Raw genomic sequence first — 22,287 nt, forward strand, 5'->3', positions numbered from 1 at the left:
AATTTATTTCTCTTTAAAGAGCATGAGGTGGATTTTATGAAGACTAAAGCAACATCATTATGAAGCAAATCATGTATTTTTGCTTCCAAAATCTTAATATGTGAATTCCAATATGGTTCCTGGGAAATCTTAAGGCAATGGTTATTGGATATCAAGATGTAAAAAGAAATCATATTTTTGAGTACCTATTACCAAAAAAAGCACTATTGTCTCCATCCTATAGAAGAGCAAACTGAGGCTTGAAAAGATAATGTCACTTGCCAATGAATGAATGATGGGGCCATGATTCCAACCTAGGTCTATACTGTCCACCTGTAGAAACACTGTTGCCTATAGTGAAGAACTTCTTAGAGTTCCCCTTTTGATGAGTATTGGTTAGGACCCTTTTGATTGCCAGTGATGGAAACCAAATTAATAAGTTTAAGTAAATAGAGGGAATTTACTGGCTCATGAAGTCAAACCATGTGAATATATAGTTAGCTACCTGGCCTTAGGGAATCTGTGGAACCAAGGTCTCAAATATCACCTGGTGGCATTTGCCTTATGCTGATTTGGTCTCTCAGAATGGCTTTCTCCATTTATGGGTCCTTACTAAAAACTCATTGCTTTCTCCTTTATACACAAGAGAGAAAAGAGCACTTTGCCCTTGGCTGAATAGGGAAAATACAGAGACTCCAGGATGACATGCTCACTCCTTGGACTCATCACAGTAGTGAATGAATTAGCCTGGGTCTTGTGCCAGTAGTCCAGTGTCTAATACCAGAGAGGGAAATGGAATTAAAAAGGAAAATGTAACTGCCAATTTATTGACCAAAATTGAAAAGTTAGATAAGGTTTATGCTTTGTTTACCTTATTTTAATTAGATTTATTTCCCCTTTTTTGATATTTTCATGGCAAAGTAAGATATCAAAACTTATTTTTCTTGATTGTATTTTTTTCAAAAAATATATCTAGTAGGAGTAGCAAATTCATATTTCCAAGACCAAGGGTCAACTTCCATTATTGAACACTTGTGTATAAGTGTCATGAAGGTAAGGATTTTTTTGTTGTCATTGTTGTTATTGTTGTTGTTGTTGTTGTTTATTCTGTTTTGTTTATGATGCATCCTCAAGTGCCTAGAATAGAGCCTGTCATAAAGTATCTACTTAATAAGTATTTGTTGGGTAAATGAATGATTGAATGTGAAATGCAGCATTATATAAAAACCAGCAACATTGTTGGAGAGATGAAATATATAAAGAACACAGTGTAAGTATATTAGCAAGTTCAAAATAATATAGATTATACAGTAGATCAACCAACAAGTCCTAAATGAATGCTGAAAGAAATATTAATCAGAGTAAGGTTAGGTTCGTTGAAAATGTGTGATCTAAATATATTTTTTGAAATGGCCAAATTTTTTGAAGAGGACATACACTTAAATCTACAGACTATCTGGCCTAATATTTCTTTTCTTCTCAGTTTCATGGCACCTCCTATTTTAATCCAATCTTTGAATTAAACAATTTTGTTTCAGTTCAACAACTCTATGCCAGTTTAAGACCATAAATTCTACCTTTACTATTTTTGCTTTGCTCTTTGAATCACTTCTTCACCTTGTTATTCTTATAAAATTGGCATGTGGAATTTTCAAACTTTGAAATTTGGAAATAACGATATACCATTTATAGTACTTGATACCTCTGTGCCTTAGGGAGTGACCCTGGCCTCACAAGTTGTATCTGCCTTGTGAGCAAGACCCCCAGATGGTTGCCATGTGGTTGTGGTTGAGATTGAGGTCCAATAGCCCCTCTGGCTAAATTTTGTGACCATGGAACTGAAACCTCTACATCACTGCAGTGTGCAAACCACATATTCATTCTGTGATTGTAATTAACATATGGACTTTATAACTATAGAACTTCTGTCCTCCTGATTTTACTATGGTGCTGCTGGAATGTACCACCTTAGTCTTGTTGCTAACTCCTCTCAGTCTATAAATTGTTCAAGTGCTACACATTAAAAAGTTCCCCAACCTGGGCTGGAGCTATAGCTCAGTAGCAGAGCACTTGGCTAGCATGCGTGAGGCATTGGGTTTCATTTTCAGCACCACATAAAAATAAACAAATAAAATAAAGGCATTCTGTTCATCTACAACTACAAAAAAAAAAAAAAAAAGTTTCCCAACCTGACCTTCCTCTCAGTTACCACTCCATTCTTTTTCTGTTTCCTTTCATAGCTAACATTTCTCTGTTCTAGTCTCTATACTTCTTTACCATCTATTTACATCCCCGCTTCCAGGACTTTGGTTCCCACTTTTATCATATTTCTAAAACATTGACCAGAATCAGTAGAAACCCTTTACTCGTCGAATATAATTATACTTTTCTATATTACTTCACTGTTGTTCACTTCTTCATCTTGAAGCTATTTCTTCGGTTTATATTCTAACCCTCCTTCCTGGTTATCCCATTGGATACATTCCTGCTTTGATAGATAGAGGGTGATTCTGCTCCATATTTGATATCTTACCCTATTTTGAGTTACCATATACTATGGATGAGAGGCAAGATACATGCGTGTGAATGAAAAGTGGGAATGAGTGTGGAAGGCAGATGGGAAAGGGTGACTAGGCTTTAGAGATGAGTGGTAGTTTAGCAACCTTTTGGAGGAAGCCACAATTTATGCATAGAGACTTCCAAGCTTGTCTTTAGATCTAGCTATTTTCTCCCTTTAAAGTGAAATAGAACTATGTCTACTTATGGTAACTTGATAGTAATGGGAATAGCCATTGATAAAATGCAAAGCCTTTATCTACTTCTTTAGTTCTTGCCTGTAATTCATAAATTTTTTTTCATTACCATCTAGTTTAACAATTAAGATGAAAGTAATAGATGATTTATTCCCTTGCAAAGAAAAACAGGAGTTTTATTAACAGAGATCAGTGGCAATTGCTTAAAATAAATACAGTCAACTGATGTTCCTATAATATTTTTTTAAAAAATAAAAATGTGTTGATTTCAGATTACCTAATTCTGACTGCAAAATTTATGGTATTCTTTACTCATTTTTCCAAGAATTTTACCCTGATAAATGACTTCAGTACTTGAAAACGAAGTTTGATGACTTCGATTTTATGCCTCTACTTTTTAAAAACAAAGTTTAAAGTTTTTCTCATGTTAACTCACAGAAGAATCCACCTGACATTCTAACTTGTTTTTGGTTTGACATTTAAATGTTGTAACATCTACCACAGTTCTAAAAAGATAAGGATTAAGAAATGAGGGAGAAAAACTTAGAGTATTTATATGTTTAATTTATTTATCTTGTTCCAAGCACAGCAATGTGTATTCATAAATGTCGTACTTTCTTTGTCCAACCATTCCTTTGCTCTTAAAAGCCCAGCACTTTTCTTTAACACATACAATATGGCCTTTTCATGAAATCAAATCCCTGAAGAATGATATATGATGCATCTGCCAAATAAGTAGTTGAGAAGTTGTTTTTGGAGAGTCTCCACAAAGTTTTGTCTCTAATCACTCGGGTTAATCTCCTTGGATACACTTGTGTGAAACAAGGTATGTTAAGGGAGAGAGGACAACTTAAATATTTGCACATGCAACTTATTGGTCCCATTTTTTTTATTCTTTTGCAGAGAATGGGATAGAGAACTGGCTTCAAAGAAAAATCCCAAACTCATTAATGCCCTTCGGCGATGTTTTTTCTGGAGATTTATGTTCTATGGAATCTTATTATATTTAGGGGTAAGAATCTCTCTTGTAAATATATGATGAATAAGATAATTATATTTTTGTGATTATAGAACAACTAAGGCAATCTGGTGAGCCAGGGTAAAGAAACAAAGGACTAATCCAACTTCAAACACTAAGAAACCACCTAAAAAAGATTAGTGAAAATCCTCTGGAACTAAGATGTTCCTGAACACAGGTGGCACTTTACAATTTAAAATGGGTCCAGAAAAATGAATTACTTGTTTAAAATTTTTTCTTTTATGATTTCAAATCATGTTGTCTTATCAGTACATGAGATTACCAGTGCCTTTATTTTTCTGTATTCAATAGGAGAATGTCAGGAGACATTGATTTTCAGGAGACAATGTCAGGAGAATTAGGTCAAATTCAGTAATTTATGCATAGGGATATTTGTAATATTTTGAAATCATATTTATATACTGAATTATTTCAAAGAAACATAGCAACAATTTCACATTTGGCAATGAGATACACTTGCAATGTATTTTCTCAATATTCTGTGTCTTCTTCAGTGTAAGAGTGGCATGGTTGAAAACCCAGGTTTTTAAGGACCTTGGATGTTCCCCAGTTGCTCTCGAATGTGACTCTATTATTTTATATATAATCTAAATGTCACTTTGAATCCTTAGTTGTAACCTGAAAAAAGAGGTGACAAGTGGGAAATGTGTCCAGACTTCAAGGGATGGCTGTGCACAATATTGCTTTGGGATACTACAGAGCATATGAATTGACCTGTGTTTTATTCATATGTCTTTCTGCTTCCTGGAGGTAGCAGTGTCATAGGCTGTCCCAATGAAATGCCATGTGAGTTACACTGCTTTAAGAATTTATTTCATACAGTCCAGGGAAAATTCATTTAAAATTTTTCTTGACAAAGATGACTACAATTAGGTCCACAGTGTTTCCTAATGGTCTTGATAATCTCTAGAAAAACCTTTTGGTTTTTATAGATCTATATATATATATATATATATATATATATATATATATATATATATATAGAGAGAGAGAGAGAGAGAGAGAGAGAGAGAGAGAGTCATATATGTTGATCTGTTATTTAAAAAGCCAAAAGAATTTCTCCTAGGAGGTGTGTATGTGTGTGTGTGTGTGTGTGAAAGAGAGAGAGAGAGAGAGAGAGAGACATATATTACAGAATCCTGAAAAAGTTGTAGGAAAAATAATTTGTTAATTAACTTGACTTAGCTAACTCAAGAATTAATTATCTTTGTTATATCTTTGAGGTCTTTGGGAAACAATTTTTATTCAGTTGACACCTAGAGTACTAAAGGAAACCTAAGGGAAAGGAATGGAGTAGGTGTAAAGAGGGGATAAGATCTTAATGTCACAAGATTTAAAAAAGAGATTATGACACCATACATAATATTAATTATCCATGGATGAGGTGAGGTGGAAGGCATTTCTGAGCTACCCTCAGTCCTAGGCTACATCTCTGGAAGCAGCAGAGCATTTGAAGGGCAAAATATATTTAAATTCATACTGGTAACCAACTGATTATTGGCTAGAAAATGATTCTGGTAGGAAAAGCAGCTGTGAAGTGTGTTTGGTGAGAAGACATAGAGAGGAACTTTTACATTGGGAATGGCTCAAGGGTGGCAGAGTTATAGGTTTTTAGTCTTGTCAAGACAGTTTTAAGTTGTAAAAATATTGAAAATCAAGTCTCAAAGAATTTAGATAACCATATTAGCTATTTAGACCAGTGCAATTTTTCCAGATATTTGATCTCTTTAAAAATTAATTTAATAATTACTTTCAACATTTTAATTGACACATAATAAGTTGCACAATGTAGAGGGTATGGGGTAATATTTTGATACATTTGTGTGATATTTAATGATCAAAACAGGGTACTGACCTCAGACAGCTATTATTTCTTTGTGGTGACAACATTTAAAATTTTCTCTTCTACTTATTTTCAAATATACATTAAATTATTATTAACTATAGTCACTCTACTAGAATTTATTCTTCCTAATTGTAAGTTCGTATCTATTAACCAACCTCTCCCCATTCTCTTCTCCCCTCCCCTTCCCAGCCTCGTTAACTTTGCTCTTTTGTTCCTTAGAGGAAAAAAAGAAGGAGCAAAGGTTCAGCCATTAAAAAAAGACCTCTATCCTTTTAATTGACACCAGTGCCTGAATGTTGTTTTCTTTCTGTGCATTCCTCCTGTTCATTAAATAAGCAGGAATCAACAAGCATGGATTATTGACATGGCTCTAACACTATTCTTAGAAATAGATGGCCATAACTTTCATAATGTCTATGCATTTTTAGTCCCTCTACATCATGATAATTGTGGTAAAATAAATATTTGGTTGTTTTCAGGACGAATACAAAAAAGTACTCTAACATTTGCTGTTAATTGTGAAAGGTTAAGAAAAAGGAAATGCCATCATGAAAGAGCTTTTCTTTCTGCAATGCTAATATAATTTTAATCATATTAGCTACAGCTTGTCACCATTAACTTGGCACTTGTTTTTTTCTTCATCTGACTCAGCCGCCAGATACAACATTGTCTTTTAACATTTAAGACTCCCAGCATAGAAAAGAAGATGGCTGTTGTGAGAGTCATTTAAGGATAGTCCGAGGGAGGCTAAGTAGAGAGCATCTGAAAGGATATTACTAAGAGAATATCACAATGTAATTTTATTTATTTATATATGACAGTGGAATGCATTACAATTCTTTTTACACATATAGAGCATATCTCTGGTTGAATACAAAGTATATTCACATCAATTTGTGTCTTCATACATGTACTTTGGATAATAATGATCATCACGTTCCACCATTATTTCTGACTCCATCTCCCCTCTCTTCCCCTCCAACCCCTCTGCCCTATCTAAAGTTTGTTCACAATGTATTTATTATAGGATATTTACAGGCATTCACTCAAAAAGTATTCTTGTATTGAAGGACATCTAAGTTGGTTCCACAGTTTAGCTATTGTGAACTGAGCTGCAATGACGTGGCTGAATTACTATAGTATGCTGATTTTAAGTCCTTTGGGTATAGACTGAGGAGTGGGATAGCTGGGTCAAATGGTGGTTCCATTCCAAGTTTTCTAAAGAATCTCTATACTGCTTTCCAGATTGGTTGCACCAATTTACAGTACCACCAGCAATGTATGAGTGTATCTTTCCCCCCACATCCTTGCCAACACTTATTGTTGTTTGTATTCTTGATAACTACCATTCTGACTGGCATGAGAGGAAATCTTAGAGTAGTTTTGATTTGCATTTCTCTAACTACTAGAGATGTTGAACATTTTTCTCATATATTTGTTGATTGATTGTGTATCTTCTTCTGAGAAGTATGACTGTTTATCTTCTTCTGAGAAGTGTTTGTGGTATATATACCAAATGGAATATTACTTAGCATTAAAAGAGAAAAAAAATGGCATTTTCAGGTAAATGGATGGACTTGGAGAATATCATGGTAAGCCAATCCCCAAAAAACAAAGGCCTTATGTTCTCTCTGATAAGTAGATGCTGATCCATAATGTGGGGTTGGGTGGTCCATGGGAAAAAATGGAGGAACCATGATTGGGCAAAGGGGAGGGAGGGGAAAGGAGGGGGCATGGGGGCAAGAAAGATGGTGGAGTAAGATGGACATCATTACCCTAGGTACTTGTATGACTGCACATACGGTACAACACTACATCGTGTACAACCAGAGAAATGAAAAGTTGTGCTTCAATTGTGTACAATGAATAAAAATGCATTCTTCTGTCATATATAAGTAATTAGAATAAATAAGTAAAATTTTAAAAAAAGTATTCTTGATTCCTAGGCAGCCCTGGGCATGGTTCCACCATCATATTGAAGTATATTATCAGTGCAATGTAGGTCAGACTACTTAAGTCCCAGGAAGTTTAAGAGCATAAAAAAGTCCTGGTAATCATATTGTCAGAGTCCTCAAGTCCCACAGACTGCATTGTAAAGAAAGATCTTTGTCTCTTATGTTTGGATGAAACATTGGACAGGCACTTGAAAAGCAGCCTACTGGTAAAGAAGGGAGGGTGTTTGGGGGAATTCTTCACATGGTCAGGCCCTGCCTTAGGCATTTTGGCTTATGGATATCCTTTCTATGTGATTAGATCCCTAAGGACTGTTCTCTCCTGCAAATCTTCTAGAGTCCTGCCATGCAGGATTCCTTCCTCATCTTTCTCTGCCATCACCCCATATCCCCATATCTGGCGGTTTCTCTGACCCTGGTGCTAACTTGCACTCTGAGCACCCTCCACTCCACTTATATCCTCAGTGTTTTTACTCCCTACCAAAACTGGTATCCCCATCCTTAAGAGATTGTGCTGCCCATTGCTCTCCACATCTTCTACCAGATCCTGTGACAAGAACACTTGACATTTCAAAGTGTGTCAGTTTTTTTTTTTTCTTTGAAATGTAGGAGATTTTTACTTACCTTTAGAGTAATAAGTAGTTGCTTCTCAGATAATGTGGCTTAATTGGTCTGGAATCGGACCTGGGACAGTATATTTTTGAAGTGTTCCCCAGGTGATTCTAATTATCCATCTGGGCTAAGGACCACTGGTAGATAAGCACCAGTATGTACCCTGAATGACAAAACATTCATTAGTTATAAAATGATGGGATTCAATGTGTTACACACACAAACTTTTGCTTGTTTTCTTAATAAAAATTCTGGATGATTTTTACATGCAGAAAAATTAATTTTAACTCTTTTAATGACAGAAGGCAGCATTTCTCAAACTTCTATATGCAGACAGTTCACCCAAGGATCTAGTTGAGTCTGGCTCACCAGGTTTGGGTGGGGACTTGAGATCTGGTTCTAAGAGCTTTCAGGTAGAGAAATTTGCCCTCAGGCCACATTTTGAGTAGCTAGGTCTCTGAGGGTCATTGTAGAAGAAAAGGCCAAGTTAGAAGGAAGAGGAGCTGTGCAAAAAATAGACTAATTATGGGGAAAGATTCCTGAATGAAAGTGACAGCCATCCCACTGAGACTAAAATGTGCCTTTTATCTGACAATTCCAACCTTAGCTGTTAACTTTGTGTTCCTTCCCTCCAGCACCCCCTCTTAAGACTCTTAAGACTGGAGAGGGGCAGATGTCAGGGGCATGAGAGGGCAAAGCTATAGCTAAGAGGGGCTCTATGTTTCTCTTCCAAGACTGCAACAGGGAGAGAGATGTTCCATCTTTTCTTGTGGAAACTTTGCTATAAGGTTGGTTAGGCTTTTTCAGGTACTACTGAAACGAAAAGGTGCTCGTAAGAGCATTTGGAAGCAAACCTAGGCTAACCTAAAGATCCAATACCATGTTCAGTAGAAGATTGTGTCTAAGGCTAAAGACATCTCCTGTTCTTACATCTGAGATTTCAAAACAAATAATATTTGTAAATTAGGAACTGGCTGTGATTGTGTTTTTAGAATTGGGATCAGAAAGGAGATTGGGATATGATTTATCTCACCCATAGGAAAGAGAGTAGTCTGTAGCATATGAAGTTACATCTATGTCCTATGGTTTCTGATGGATATGACATGGTCAAACAACATACATTACATATGATACTCTCAAGTATGTATTTCCCAAAGGTGCTGCATTATTTTTCTAATTCTTCTGAGGTAGGCTTATGCTCTGGTGACATAAACCCATTTGACAATTTTGGGAAAGTCTAAGAACTTGTCTGGAACTCTATAGTTTCTTTAACTATACAGTTATAAGGGTGATAGTACAGTGTGCCTTCTCTAGAATCTTTTCCGTTTTTAAATTATGTGTTTGTGAGATGGGCCTAGAGAAATAGAACACATATTGTTATATTTATATTAATTTAAATCTTGATTTGTTAGATTAATTTTGAATTGATGATGATGTATGAATTGGTAAACAAATGAGAGATTGTCAGGTTGTGTTGTAACATTTTCATGTTGATTTAGGGTTATGGATACACAGGTGAGAGCTTTGGAACCAAAGTCTCTAGTTGAAATCCAAGTTTTGCTGGTCAATAGCCGTGTGGCTTTGGGCAAATTATTTAAACTATTAGATTTGTTTATTATAAAGTAGAGACAAATGATGGCACTTATTTCATAGATTTGTCATGAAAATTAAATGAGTTATGCACATGGAATAGATCCTGTTATACAGCAAATGTTTAATATATATGCCATCATTACTATATTTTTAAACAGATTCTCTACCTAAGTGCACAAATACTCATTATTTGTACTTACTTATTTTTACATACATGCTTTAAGCAAGTCTTGAAGGAACAATTTGATTTTTATAGGGCACATGAAAATATTTTACCAGTGTTTAAAAGTGATAGCTGATTCTAAGCATTACTTCAGAAATATAATTAAACTTAACATTTTAACACATATTCCATTATTGTATACCCATTCATTGCTATGTCTGAAAACCCAGGAGCATTTTCTTACAGAATACAAAGGCTATTCCTCAGATTACTAGTGAAGACATCACCAGTAATCATTAATGAAATTAAATAGACACAAAAAGGAAAATAATAGCAACAAAAAACCCACACAAAAATAATTTTTGAATTAGGCATTGAATCTTAAAACATAACTCAAAGGTGTATTTTTGAAACTGTGTTCTTGGTGTGGTGTATATATGTATTTGAAAGTCGAACAGTTTTGGCAAAGTAAAGAAAATATTTTAAAAATATAAATTTTGAGCAACTCTTTAGTGCAGTAAGCATGAATAGGTTTTTGTTTACTATTCAGAATATGGGAAATTCTTCCTTCATCCAAAAATTACCATAAGACTCTAGTGCATCAAGATAAATCAAAATTTGACTCTCATATTTTCCCTGTCAAAATCAGAATCTTAAGACTTGACTTTGATATATAAGCCAGTATATCTTAATAAGTTCTTGGGTCTATATGTTTACTTTCTTCCAATTTGGTATACATTAATTCTATTATCTTTTATTAATTATCATAAGTATATGAAATTTTCTACCCAAATTTTCATCACATTTTAGGTATTTTTGTTTATGAAATAATTAGATAAGCACTAATGATTAATGATGTTTATCCCTCCATTTTTTCCCTCCATGGGAATATGTATTTAATACAAGGAAGATAATCATTCCTTTATATAATGTACTATTAATCTTCTTTTGCTCTTAATGTATTATAAATGGCTTTCAATGTCAGTAGATGTTTTTGCACCTAATTATTTAATAAATTATATGACTATAGCATAATTTATTTAATTAATTCCTAGTTGGATATTTAGATTGTTTACATTTTTCACTACTGTAAATAGTCTTTAATATACATCCCTTTAACTAAAACCTAAATCTTACCAGATCTTCTAGACCCAATCTAAGTGCCAAGTATAAATAAATTGAAAAGATGTCCTCATTTACTCTCCTAGTACTATAGTGTGAAAAGTCAGTTCTCACCAACAATAGATGTTATTATTTTTTAAATGTTTTAAATTACTAACTGAAAGAGTGTATATTTTTATTTGCATTACATTTAGTTGCTAGTGAGTTTAAATTGTTTTTATATTAACTGCATTTCTGTTTTTATGTGTGAGTTGTCTTTTCATGTTCTTTGCCTCTCCTTTGACTAGTAATTTTGTTTCTAGTAATCTTTTGCTTCTTTTTTTTTTTAACCCATGAGAAGTTTAATTTAAAGAAAAATTTGCTGCCAAATCTGTGCATCTTTTTGTTTGTTTTCTGCTTTGGTACTGTACTTTAACGAAGGTCAAATATTATACATATCTGTTTTTATTATTTTATATTTACATTTAAATATCTAACCATTTGGAAGTCATTTTGATGTATTTGAAATAGAAACCTAATATTTGAAAAAGGACTATTGAGTTTTTCCATAATTTATTACATAAACTACTCTTTCTTCATTGAATTAAAATGTTATACTTTATTATAGATTAAAATATTACATGCATTTAGACTCGTTTCTGGACTTTTCAGGTAAATCACTCTATTTCTTTGCTGTCATATCTTATTATAACTCTGATTTAATGTCCAGTAACACACATTATTCTTATTCCTCAAATTTTATTATAAATTTCTTTTTGTGTGAAAAATGTCTAAAAAATTGGCATTACAATGTCTCTTTTGTCATATTGTTTCTATTAATGGGATAATTATCACACTAATTATCATGTTTGGTATTTAAGAATCTATTTTCTTGATATAGTCTAGATCACTTAAGTTATTTAGGCAGCAATGGCCTACACTGATAATGATATGTTTTTATTCTCCTTTCCAATATTCATATTCCAGTCATTTTTTTTTTACTGAATTGCATTAGCTGGGATTCCCTCAAAATGTTAAGTGGTCATAATAGCTGATATTCTTATTGTGTTTTCCTGGATCTAAATGTAATGCTCCTAGAGTTTTATTGACTATGACCCTGAGTGTTGTTTTGAGGGAGAAATTGTTTCTTAGATTAATGAAGTATATTTATATTCAAATTTATTAAGGACATTCATCAGACACAGATATGAAATTTATTAAGATTTCTTTCTTTTGTTATTGAGATAATCATAGTTTCTTCTCTAGTCTGTTGGTATCCTATTAATTAATTTCTGATTGTTAAGCTATTCTAGTATTCTTGAGACAAAGACATATAAAGTATATTTAAAATGAGAAGACATAATGATGATGATATTACTAAGTAACCACACCCAAGAGAAAACAAGGTAATTTTAGAGGTTCTTCAATTAATCATTGTACTTATATTAGAAAAAACTATGCTTTGGGTTTAAAGTGGTAATCTTTAATACAAATTTATTTTGGGATAAACTCATTTAATATAACTACGTCCAAAATGATTCTACATATGGATGTGGGCAATCACACTTAGCTAAGGAATCCTTGACCTGTGCCAGGGTACTACCCAGACTCAGATCATATATTCAGAGATATTATTACTGGAGGAGATCTTCAAGATCTGTTTGCTCCACCTTTCAGTTTATCAGTGAGAAAAACTCTCCAGGGAAGGGAATTGAATAAGGTGTCAAAGAGGGAGTAGTTAATGTACTAGGATAAGAACTTGAGTTTCAGGATCCTGAATTCGTTGCTTATTTCACTGTCAAGTTGATTTAAACATTGGCATTAGGCTTTATTATTATTATTTAAGTGAATCATTAAGTGAATTCCATCTTGGTTTTTGTATAAGAAGTAATAAAATATTTTATTAAATATTCAAATAACTTTACACTTATTCTCATTCATGCAAGCCTTAGTTTATTCATACTGTTTCATGAGGTGGCAAATCAGGAAAGTTTTTGTGTCTCTGAAAATAGTCTAAGTGACAGATAACTTGCAGCTTGTATACACCACGAATATAAGGCTGTTTCTCCAGGGGTGATTTTTATAAAGACTGTACTTAATAGATTAAGCTGCATATCAGTTACCTCTAACTTTCTTTTCCAAATAAAAAAAATCAGGTGATATCTGTAATGGTTCTATTGTAAATATTAGAGAACATGCTGCATAAAACAGATTAGTGAAAACTATAGGAGGGTGGGGGATATTTGAAGTGCTGCTTTTGTCCTTGAATTTTAACAACTCTAGGTGGTGGTGAGGATTGTGTTGATTTGCTATTAGCAGATGGTCCTTTTATTGGAATATTTCTACAAAAAATAAACTGTATTTTGTTCTATGAACATGTGCCCTCCCAGAGTAATACCATCAGCACGTTTGTGAAATTGTCACTGTCATTCGTAGGATAAGTATGTCCTCTTTTTGTTGAGGCAAAATGACAATAATGTCAGTATGTAAAATTGACATTTCATTCAGCTTAATACAAATTTTAATTTTTTGTCATAAGTTGTGACCAAATACAAATTCAGCAAATAATTTTATTGTGATAGAGATGGCAGGTTATGAAAAATTATAATGGGTATTTGATAGCAGGGAGTTTTGCTTAAATCACTTGGTAGGAAAAAACTTATGCAAAACTGTACATTTCTAATTTGAAAAATTCTGTTCCATAGCTTGATAGCTAAAATATTTCTCTTTTTGCCTCAGTTTGCTCTTTTTAGCATTGCGTAGACAGTAGTTATTCCTTAGAAGTATTTGAGTACTTTTGCTGCAATATGTAGTTATAAGTGGTTCTATATTCTTTGATACAGTTTTTAACAGGAACCTCTTTCTCTTTGAAATTGGTTCTGAAAAAGAGAGATTTTTTTGTTATACATATATAAGCAATTGATTTCATGAACAGCAGTCATTGTTCATACTCTTCCAAATATTGTCTTACAATGATCAAGAAATGATGCTTTATCTTGTATGCATGGGAAACACTAATGTTCCCTGCTCCCTGCTTTATGGCCAAACAGAATACTTCTAACATGAGTAGCACATACATACAATTCAAAAGAGTTATTTTATTTATTTATTTTTGGTGATGGGGATTGAACCCAGGCTTGTGCATGTAAGGCAAGCACTCTACCAACTGAGCTATCTATATCCCCAGCTCCAAGAGTTTTTTTTTTTTTTTTAACAAGTTTTCTTCAGTGAATTTGGTAGACTATTAACAGGTTATATCTGTCCAAGATGCTAACAGTTTCTTCTCAGTATCTACCTGTTTGATGTAATCGAGCTCATATTTAAAATATGATTATATGAGAGAAAAGAATTATAATAGTCCACATTTGTGATGACTTTGGAAACTTTTTTAAGAGTTTCAATTTTTTTAAATTCAGAGTCTTAGTTTATACAGTTATGAAATAAAGTATGAACTACAGAATGAGTAGCTACACAAAGCTATGTGTAGATTATAATTGTCTGTGGGGAATGAAGTTGATGTAGAAAACACGGCTATCTGTTGAGAATGTGAGGGCTAGTACTGGGCATTTGCAATTTAGAAAAGACATTGTAGAGAATGGGGGGAAAAAGCAAATTAGGGAATAATTGGATATTGCTCAGAGTAATGCTAAGCAATAGCAGGGTGAGGACAGTCAGGATTGGAAATATCACTTGAAATGAAACCAATGAGTATCACATCTTTTTGTAGAATTTAACCCCAGATTCTCCTTTTACTAGGTCATTGTTAGACAAAATGAGGGATTACGCATCTTTTCCTTAAGAAGAATTAGGCCTCCTTTTACAAATCCATTCCTATATTTTCAGGAGAAAGGATAATGAATTGAGTGGACAATTTGTTTTTGTAGTTGATCGAAGACTCTTGAGGAGTTGATGAGCTGTTGGGAACTGGCCTGAGGTGGAGGAACTGGATAGACTTCTTCTCTGAAGTCCATGCTATTCCAGGTTGAGAAGGGAATGGCATCCCTGGTGGCTGGCCTTACATTCCCCGGGTGCTGACATGCTCCTCCCTCCTGTCACCAGTTCTGCTATGTGGTAGAAAGCCTTGAGTAGCTGTGTTCATCCAGAAAATGAAGCCATTGCTCAAAACACTGTTGAAAACTCTATTTTGTATTATTTCATGTTGACTCTTTGGCCTCAGTTTCAACAACTGTAAAGTAAAAATAAAAAGACCTACTTTGACTCCAAAAGTTGTATGAAATTAAATGGGAAATATTTTAGGAACTGTTCAGCACCGTGATAGGTGTCAGTGACTAACAAATCATTTCAGAATGTATACCTTTACTTTGTGGTCATTATCCACCTTTAAGTTAAAAATATACATAGACTTGTCTTCAAATTACTTTTTTCTATGATCCAAAATTCAAATGTGTGTGCATGGGTGTGGGGGGTACTATGGGTTGAACCCAGGACTCATGCATGCTAAGCAAGCATTCTACTACTGAGCTATATCACAGCCCTTTGTATTTTGTAGTTTGAGGCACAGTCTTGCTAAATTGCGCAGGCTATGCTTAAACTGGTGATCCTCCTGCCTCAGCCTAAGTAGATGGGATTACAGGTGGGCGCCATCATGCCCAGATCAAAAATCTTATTTGAAAGTATCCAGATATAAAGACAGTGTCCGAAGTTTCATAGACATTTGACCCTCTCTGGAACCCCATTTTAAGTCCTTCTGTAAAGATTAAATCTCTTATGTTGAAATTGTGAGAGCATTTTATGAAATGGAAATTAACTTCATTTTCTTTGTTTCTCTCCTTCTTCAGGAAGTCACCAAAGCAGTACAGCCTCTCTTACTGGGAAGAATCATAGCTTCTTATGATCCAGATAACAAGGTGGAACGTTCCATCGCCATTTACCTAGCCATAGGCTTATGCTTGCTCTTTATCGTGAGGACACTGCTCCTTCACCCAGCCATTTTTGGCCTTCATCACATTGGAATGCAAATGAGAATAGCTATGTTTAGCCTGATTTATAAGAAGGTAATATTTTCTTGCACAGTCCCCAGAGTACATGTATTCTCCTTGGCACGTGTCTTAAATGCCACAATGTAGGTAATGAGCTGATACAAGTAAGGGCTAAATGCTGAAATAAATTTCGTATGCCTGTGAAATAAATGACAGGAATAACTAATGTTTTTAATTTTCTTTGATAATTCAGTTACTTCGACTGATAACTATTAAGCAACTTTTGTAACCTGTCTGTATTGTAGGTTTAAGTTTTAGTCATGTTATTCATGTTTTTGGATTTTTTTCCCCTCAATGCTTCGAGTTGCTAGGCAAGTGCTCTGCCACTGAGCTATACCCCTCCCTATCAATATTCTTGGAATCCATGATTCCTTGCTAAAATGGCACATAGTGTGCATAAAAGTCAATGCCAACATATCATTTGATGGTAAAATGCCATCTGCCTGTCTTTGTGTTCACTAACAAGAGTATAATGTGCTATCATTATTGATAAACCAATCAATGAATTTCCACCTTAATTAGTTGTCACCAGTGGGGACTTTGTTTCAAGTTGTGATATTTATCCCCTGTTTTATTTTGAGTTGGATCTTTGTTATCCTGTGAATCTGCAACTTTAAAGTTTTTGAAACAGCATATGCATGAGATCATAAGAACTTACTCTGCTTTTCTGTGTGTAGTATCCAGACAAGAATCCAAGTTGCTAAGACATGATTTAGGCGAATTCAAACAAACATTTAACTATCTCCTAAACACAATTGAAGGTCATTTCAATGGCACATGCTTTCCTCAATTTGATACAATACCATATGTGATTGCTTGGTTCTATCAGGCCATTAAAGAAAGCTGTATTGATTGAATCATTTATATATTGCTTTATTCTTCTTTTCTTTTTTCTTCCCCCAGTATAAAAACTTTACAAACTTGGCTTATAAGGGGTATGGATCTGGAATTCACCTGCAGTGAACAACCCATAACACTTCCATGATATACATACAAGGACAACTGTGCTGTAAAACCTTGATAACCATACTTTATTGTTCAAAACAGCCTTTTATGGAGGCAGAGGCAAAAAAAAAAAAAAACAGAGTCAGGTTTAATAGAATCACCTTAACTGCAATCTCATAAGTTCACAAGTCCCAGAAACACATGGGTGACAAAATAATAAAATGTTTATTTTGATCTAGAAATTTTGCATAACTCAAAAATTATTAGGCATTATTTGGTACCTGTATAACTTGCTATTAAAATTTGAATTTAGCTTAATAATATTTCTAAAAAGTACTTATTATCATAATCATAATAGCTAATGATATGCACAATAATCTTCTAAATGATTGAGGGATATGATCTCATTTGATCCATCCCATAACTCCATATGGTAGGTACTATTATCCCTATTTTATGGATTAGGAAACAAAGACTTAGAAGCATTGAATGTTATTCAAAAACTACTTCCAAATATCAAGGTAGATAAATCACATTGTCTGAAGTGGAAGGGTTTCCAACCATTAGGGCAAATGAAATAAGGATTGAAATATAATCATGAAGGAAAAGGTAAACGAGGTCAAATAATGAGCAAGGCTAGTTGTCAAACATATGTTCTTCAAATATATGTGCTTCAGACTCAAAATGCATGAAGGAAAAATTAAAGGCTATTACATTTATTCTTTCTCAATGTTGAATGCATGTTTCCTTAACCAGTTTGCTTTATCTTGCTAGTTATTTAGTGTCCTTCATTGGCATCATCACCAAAGAATGTGATTTCATCTCCATGTGGCTCTGACTTGGCCCCTAAAGTAAGCCTTGTCTTGGCTCTTCTCAGGTCTCACTGTTACCTATGGCCAAGCTATTCATCTTCACAGCAGGGACATGTAGGACCCTTTCTATATTTCAAATTTTGTACTAAAGCCTTTTGTTTTGTTCCAAATTCTGTAACCATAGCACATTATACTGGAAATAATGAATGTAAATGCAAACAAAATTGAGTTTTGCCTCTGAATTTAAAGAAAGCAGAAATAACTAGATTGATGAATATTCACTAAATGCTTACTGTACACAAAGCTCAGTGGGGTACCCTGTGCAGAACTCAAGTTCAAGCCATATGTAAACTAGCTCAGTGGATCCTTGCCCCCAGTATTGCTCTGATAATGTTTTAGTATTAGCTTCCTTGATTCTTTAAGATACTGTCCATGATTCCAGATGAATCTGAGAAAATATTTCTAGACTGTATAACCAGAATTGTGAACTTTCTCTTAACTACTCTATTAATTTTTACTTTCCTTAACTAACTTATCATATCATACTTATTTATGTACTAGGTTGCTTTGAGGCAAGAATTATGTTTTAATAAATTTTAATTCCTAAGGTATCAAGTATAGTGATTTGTATGTACTAAAGGCTCAATAAATTTGTAATGAATTCAATTGAAAGAAATATTAGACAGATGCTTTCCAGTCAAAGCCATCTAAAAGCAAATCAATTCTTATTAAATTTTGCAGGCAAAGCATTACTCTGATCTTTTTTTTCTTTTAATCATGCTCTTTCATAATCAGAATTGATTTACCTATTTTAATTATTTAGCTTGTACTTAATAAGTGAAAAATTAATTTATCTACTTAAGTATTTTTCACGTACCGCTGCATTTTTCTTTATAAAATTTAAAGGTTTTGTATTTTTAATATGATCTTTCACAAAATATTTAATAATTCAACTATTCATAATTACTTTTATTGACCCTATTAGTAGTTTTATTCAAGAGTTAGTATAAGACTTCATAAAAAATTCAAGACCAAGCTTTTAATTTTAAGTTTCACTGCCTTATATTTTATTTTTTAAAAATAAAAGCAAATGAAGCAAAACAAAACAAAAATCAAAAACCCCACATCATGTATATGGATATTTAAAAACAATATCATTCCTATTATAAAAGAGAAAAAAATTAATTACTACTATCTATACACTAGAAGATAAATAGATGTATGTCCGGATCAGTATAATATTTTCAGTTAAGAGAAATATTTATAAATCTGAGAAGATCCAAAGCTAGATAAAATAAATAAATAAATTTCATTACCTTTACTTAAAACTGCATACACATAGCCTAATTCCTCAGCTTTATTATCATGTTACTAATAAATGTATTTGTCTTTTGTTTGTTGATATTACCTAACTTCCCATTTTTCTTTTAGACTTTAAAACTGTCAAGCCGTGTTCTGGATAAAATAAGTATTGGGCAGCTTGTTAGTCTCCTTTCCAACAACCTGAACAAATTTGATGAAGTATGTACCTGGTGATTAAATCTTTTATGTGATATGTTAGAAATCATGCAACCCCAAAGATGGAGTTTTCCTGTGTCAGATAACAGTAATAAGTAGTTAAGTCTTATTTATCCCTGCCTTGGCTATTTCTGGGAATTGAGAAAGCTAAATTGTGTAGCAGAGTGCCATTCCGAGGTCTGGTGGAACTGTCCAACTCAAAGTCACCTCAAGTTGCTCTTAATAAGATTTTCAAAACTTAATCCTTATTAGGCCTTGCTTCCTTTTAATACTCTAAATTCATTATTTACTTTGGCTAAATATGATACTGCGAGCAATTCTTATTCTGTGCTGTCTTATGTGACAAATAGATTCAAGGTCTTTGAGGACAGATAATGAGTTTTATTTACCTTTGCATTTCCAGTACTTACCGTAGCACTGGACCCAATAAAATGCTAAATAAATTACTGCTGAATTGAACAGATATTTTTCTGAATACCTGTTAGGTAATAGAGCTGTGCATTTGTATGTGGATGGAGCCACTGAGGAGAGTCCTTTATTCTCTCATGTTCTATGATGGTTCTTGCTTTATCCCCAAAGAGATGTTATTTAAATAAATTGTGGACACAATACTTAAGATATCTAGTCTCAATTTCACTGAGTTAAAAACATGCTTAAAAATGTGGTGACTTGAGTTTGTTCTTGGGAAAATCTAGTATCTGTGTAGAATATTTGAGCTCATTGCTTTGTGTTCATGTAATAGACACCTAAATTTTAATTTGCTAAGGACCATGAAGTGTTTGAGTTCTGAGTGCTTATTTTGTTTTATATTTTATTTGATTTTGGGAGTGGGGGATAACATACCATTTTTTTGTGTGTGTGCTTTTATTTTCTAGGGACTTGCACTGGCACATTTTGTATGGATTGCTCCTTTACAAGTGACTCTCCTGATGGGGCTGCTCTGGGACTTGTTACAGGCCTCTGCTTTCTGTGGCCTTGCTTTCCTGATAGTTGTAGCCCTTGTGCAAGCTGGGTTAGGGAGAATGATGATGAAGTACAGGTAGGAATCTATCATCATAGCTTGAAAGTGTTTAAATCAGGTTTTCAAAAGGACCTTTCTAGTAAAATCAAGAGTTTTCTATGTACTGAATTATGGGGTTAAGAAGGAATTATTTTAGTGGTGTAAATATACCACTAGGACATTTCTTTCCTTGCAAGTCTATAGAATTTCTTTAAAATGTGTTAAGATTCAGTGCATTTTTATAATTCATAAGGTTTAGGTAAAAATTGATATGACATTTGTATAAATTGGAGGCAATACATAAATTTTGTGTAGTTTATTGACTTTAATTGCTGTTTTTTTTTTTTTTTTTTTTTTTTTTGGTGGTGGTGCTGGGGCTTGAACCCAGGGCCTTGTGCATGCAAGGCAAGCACTCTACCAACTGAGCTATATCCCTGGCCCTTATTCTCTTTTTATTACAGAAAAAAAAAAAAAAAAAAAAACAGGGATATCAGTTACTGCTTAGGTTAGAGGAATTCTAGAGTTTCAGCTACAGTATGAAAGAAACTATATAAATTTTGGAGTCATGTAGGTCTTTGCTTGAATCTCAAACTGTATGGAATGCATGCAATACAGTGACTAATACCTAGGAGGCATTTACTAAATGGTAACTATTATTTTCCTAGCTTTTCTTAAAAGTTTGAGCAGTTCTTGCCGCCCCCCCCCCCCCGACCTTTTTTAACTTGATCAATTGATTTACAGAGATCAGAGAGCTGGAAAGATCAATGAAAGACTTGTGATCACCTCAGAAATGATTGAAAATATCCAATCTGTGAAGGCATACTGCTGGGAAGAAGCAGTAGAAAAAATGATTGAAAACCTAAGACAGTAAGTTGTTGTGATAATTATAATACTGTTAATAACTTTATCCTTAATATTTTAAAAAGTCTATCACAGTAAATTTCTACCTCATATTTGAAGTTTCTGACAAACAAGTGTATTGAGATGTATCAATATTTATGCATTAGTTGCATAAGTTATTTTGATGTGCTGCAGTTTTACATAGTTGATTCAGAATTTTATTTTGCACTACAAGGATATTTATACCTTATGAAAGAATATCCTACATATAATCCCATACTGTGTAAATGATTCTCTATTATGACATTTTACTTACTTTATATGTTACAACTCACAAGATAATGAAAATAACTCTATTTGGAAAATTATATTGATTCTTCCTTAATATAGGAAAAATGACACAGGGTAATATCCATATATTTTGCTCCTATAAACTGTACACGTGAGGCAAAGTCAGGTCAATTAAAATGAAAGCCACCTCCTGAGATAGAATCAATCAGTACCTGACATCTATGTCTAGTCTTCTTTTACCTTATATAACCTTTCACAGATTTTTAATAAAGAGTATATCTAGCAAAAAAAAAAAAGTACAGCTCAGACTGAGATACAATTACTGAAACAATTTTGAACAAAATATGAACTAAACACCATTTGCCTTTAGTTGAGTTCTGTGTTCTACAAACTGTTATCAAGAAAAGATCCTAGAAGACTTTGTGGTTGTTGATAACACCACTGGAGACAAGTAATCTCAAGATATATGTCACATGAGAGTTTCACAGGGAAAAATATACTAAAAAGGAGAGTACCCTTTTGGATGGCATGAATATGGATTATTAGGATTTTAGGCTGCTGAGTCCAGTAGACAATGGTAACTGAGCTGCAGGTGTGTGATTGGAACAACAAATGAAATGCTGAAATGTAAAGTTCTTTGCCATGTAAATAGAAAGAGTAAAAGCATATTTATTTCCCAAACATTATTGGTCACCTGTTTTTGTTTTGCCTTTCAAGACAAATCCAGGAAAAGAATTGCATTTTCTTTCCAGAAACATCCTTAAAGATCTTGGGGGAATTTTTCAGTTGATAGAAGTTGTTCTTCTCATTAACAAGGGAGTGCTGTATCACTCTAGGCTCATT

The 22,287-nt window shown here is 33.6% G+C and overlaps 1 protein-coding gene across 1 annotated transcript in view; it reads left to right on the plus strand.

The window, feature by feature from the left end:
* Cftr (CF transmembrane conductance regulator) overlaps positions 1-22,287 on the plus strand; it is a 191,361-nt gene that overhangs the window by 60,215 nt on the left and 108,859 nt on the right. Inside the window, exons 3-7 of the mRNA XM_076853473.2 lie at positions 3,636-3,744; positions 15,838-16,053; positions 19,227-19,316; positions 20,189-20,352; positions 21,055-21,180. Coding sequence (XP_076709588.1) covers positions 3,636-3,744; positions 15,838-16,053; positions 19,227-19,316; positions 20,189-20,352; positions 21,055-21,180 — 705 coding nt within the window. The remainder of the gene's footprint in view (positions 1-3,635; positions 3,745-15,837; positions 16,054-19,226; positions 19,317-20,188; positions 20,353-21,054; positions 21,181-22,287) is intronic.

Source organism: Callospermophilus lateralis, chromosome 1 (assembly GCF_048772815.1).
Source record: "Callospermophilus lateralis isolate mCalLat2 chromosome 1, mCalLat2.hap1, whole genome shotgun sequence".
In the NCBI taxonomy this organism is placed as follows: domain Eukaryota; kingdom Metazoa; phylum Chordata; class Mammalia; order Rodentia; family Sciuridae; genus Callospermophilus; species Callospermophilus lateralis.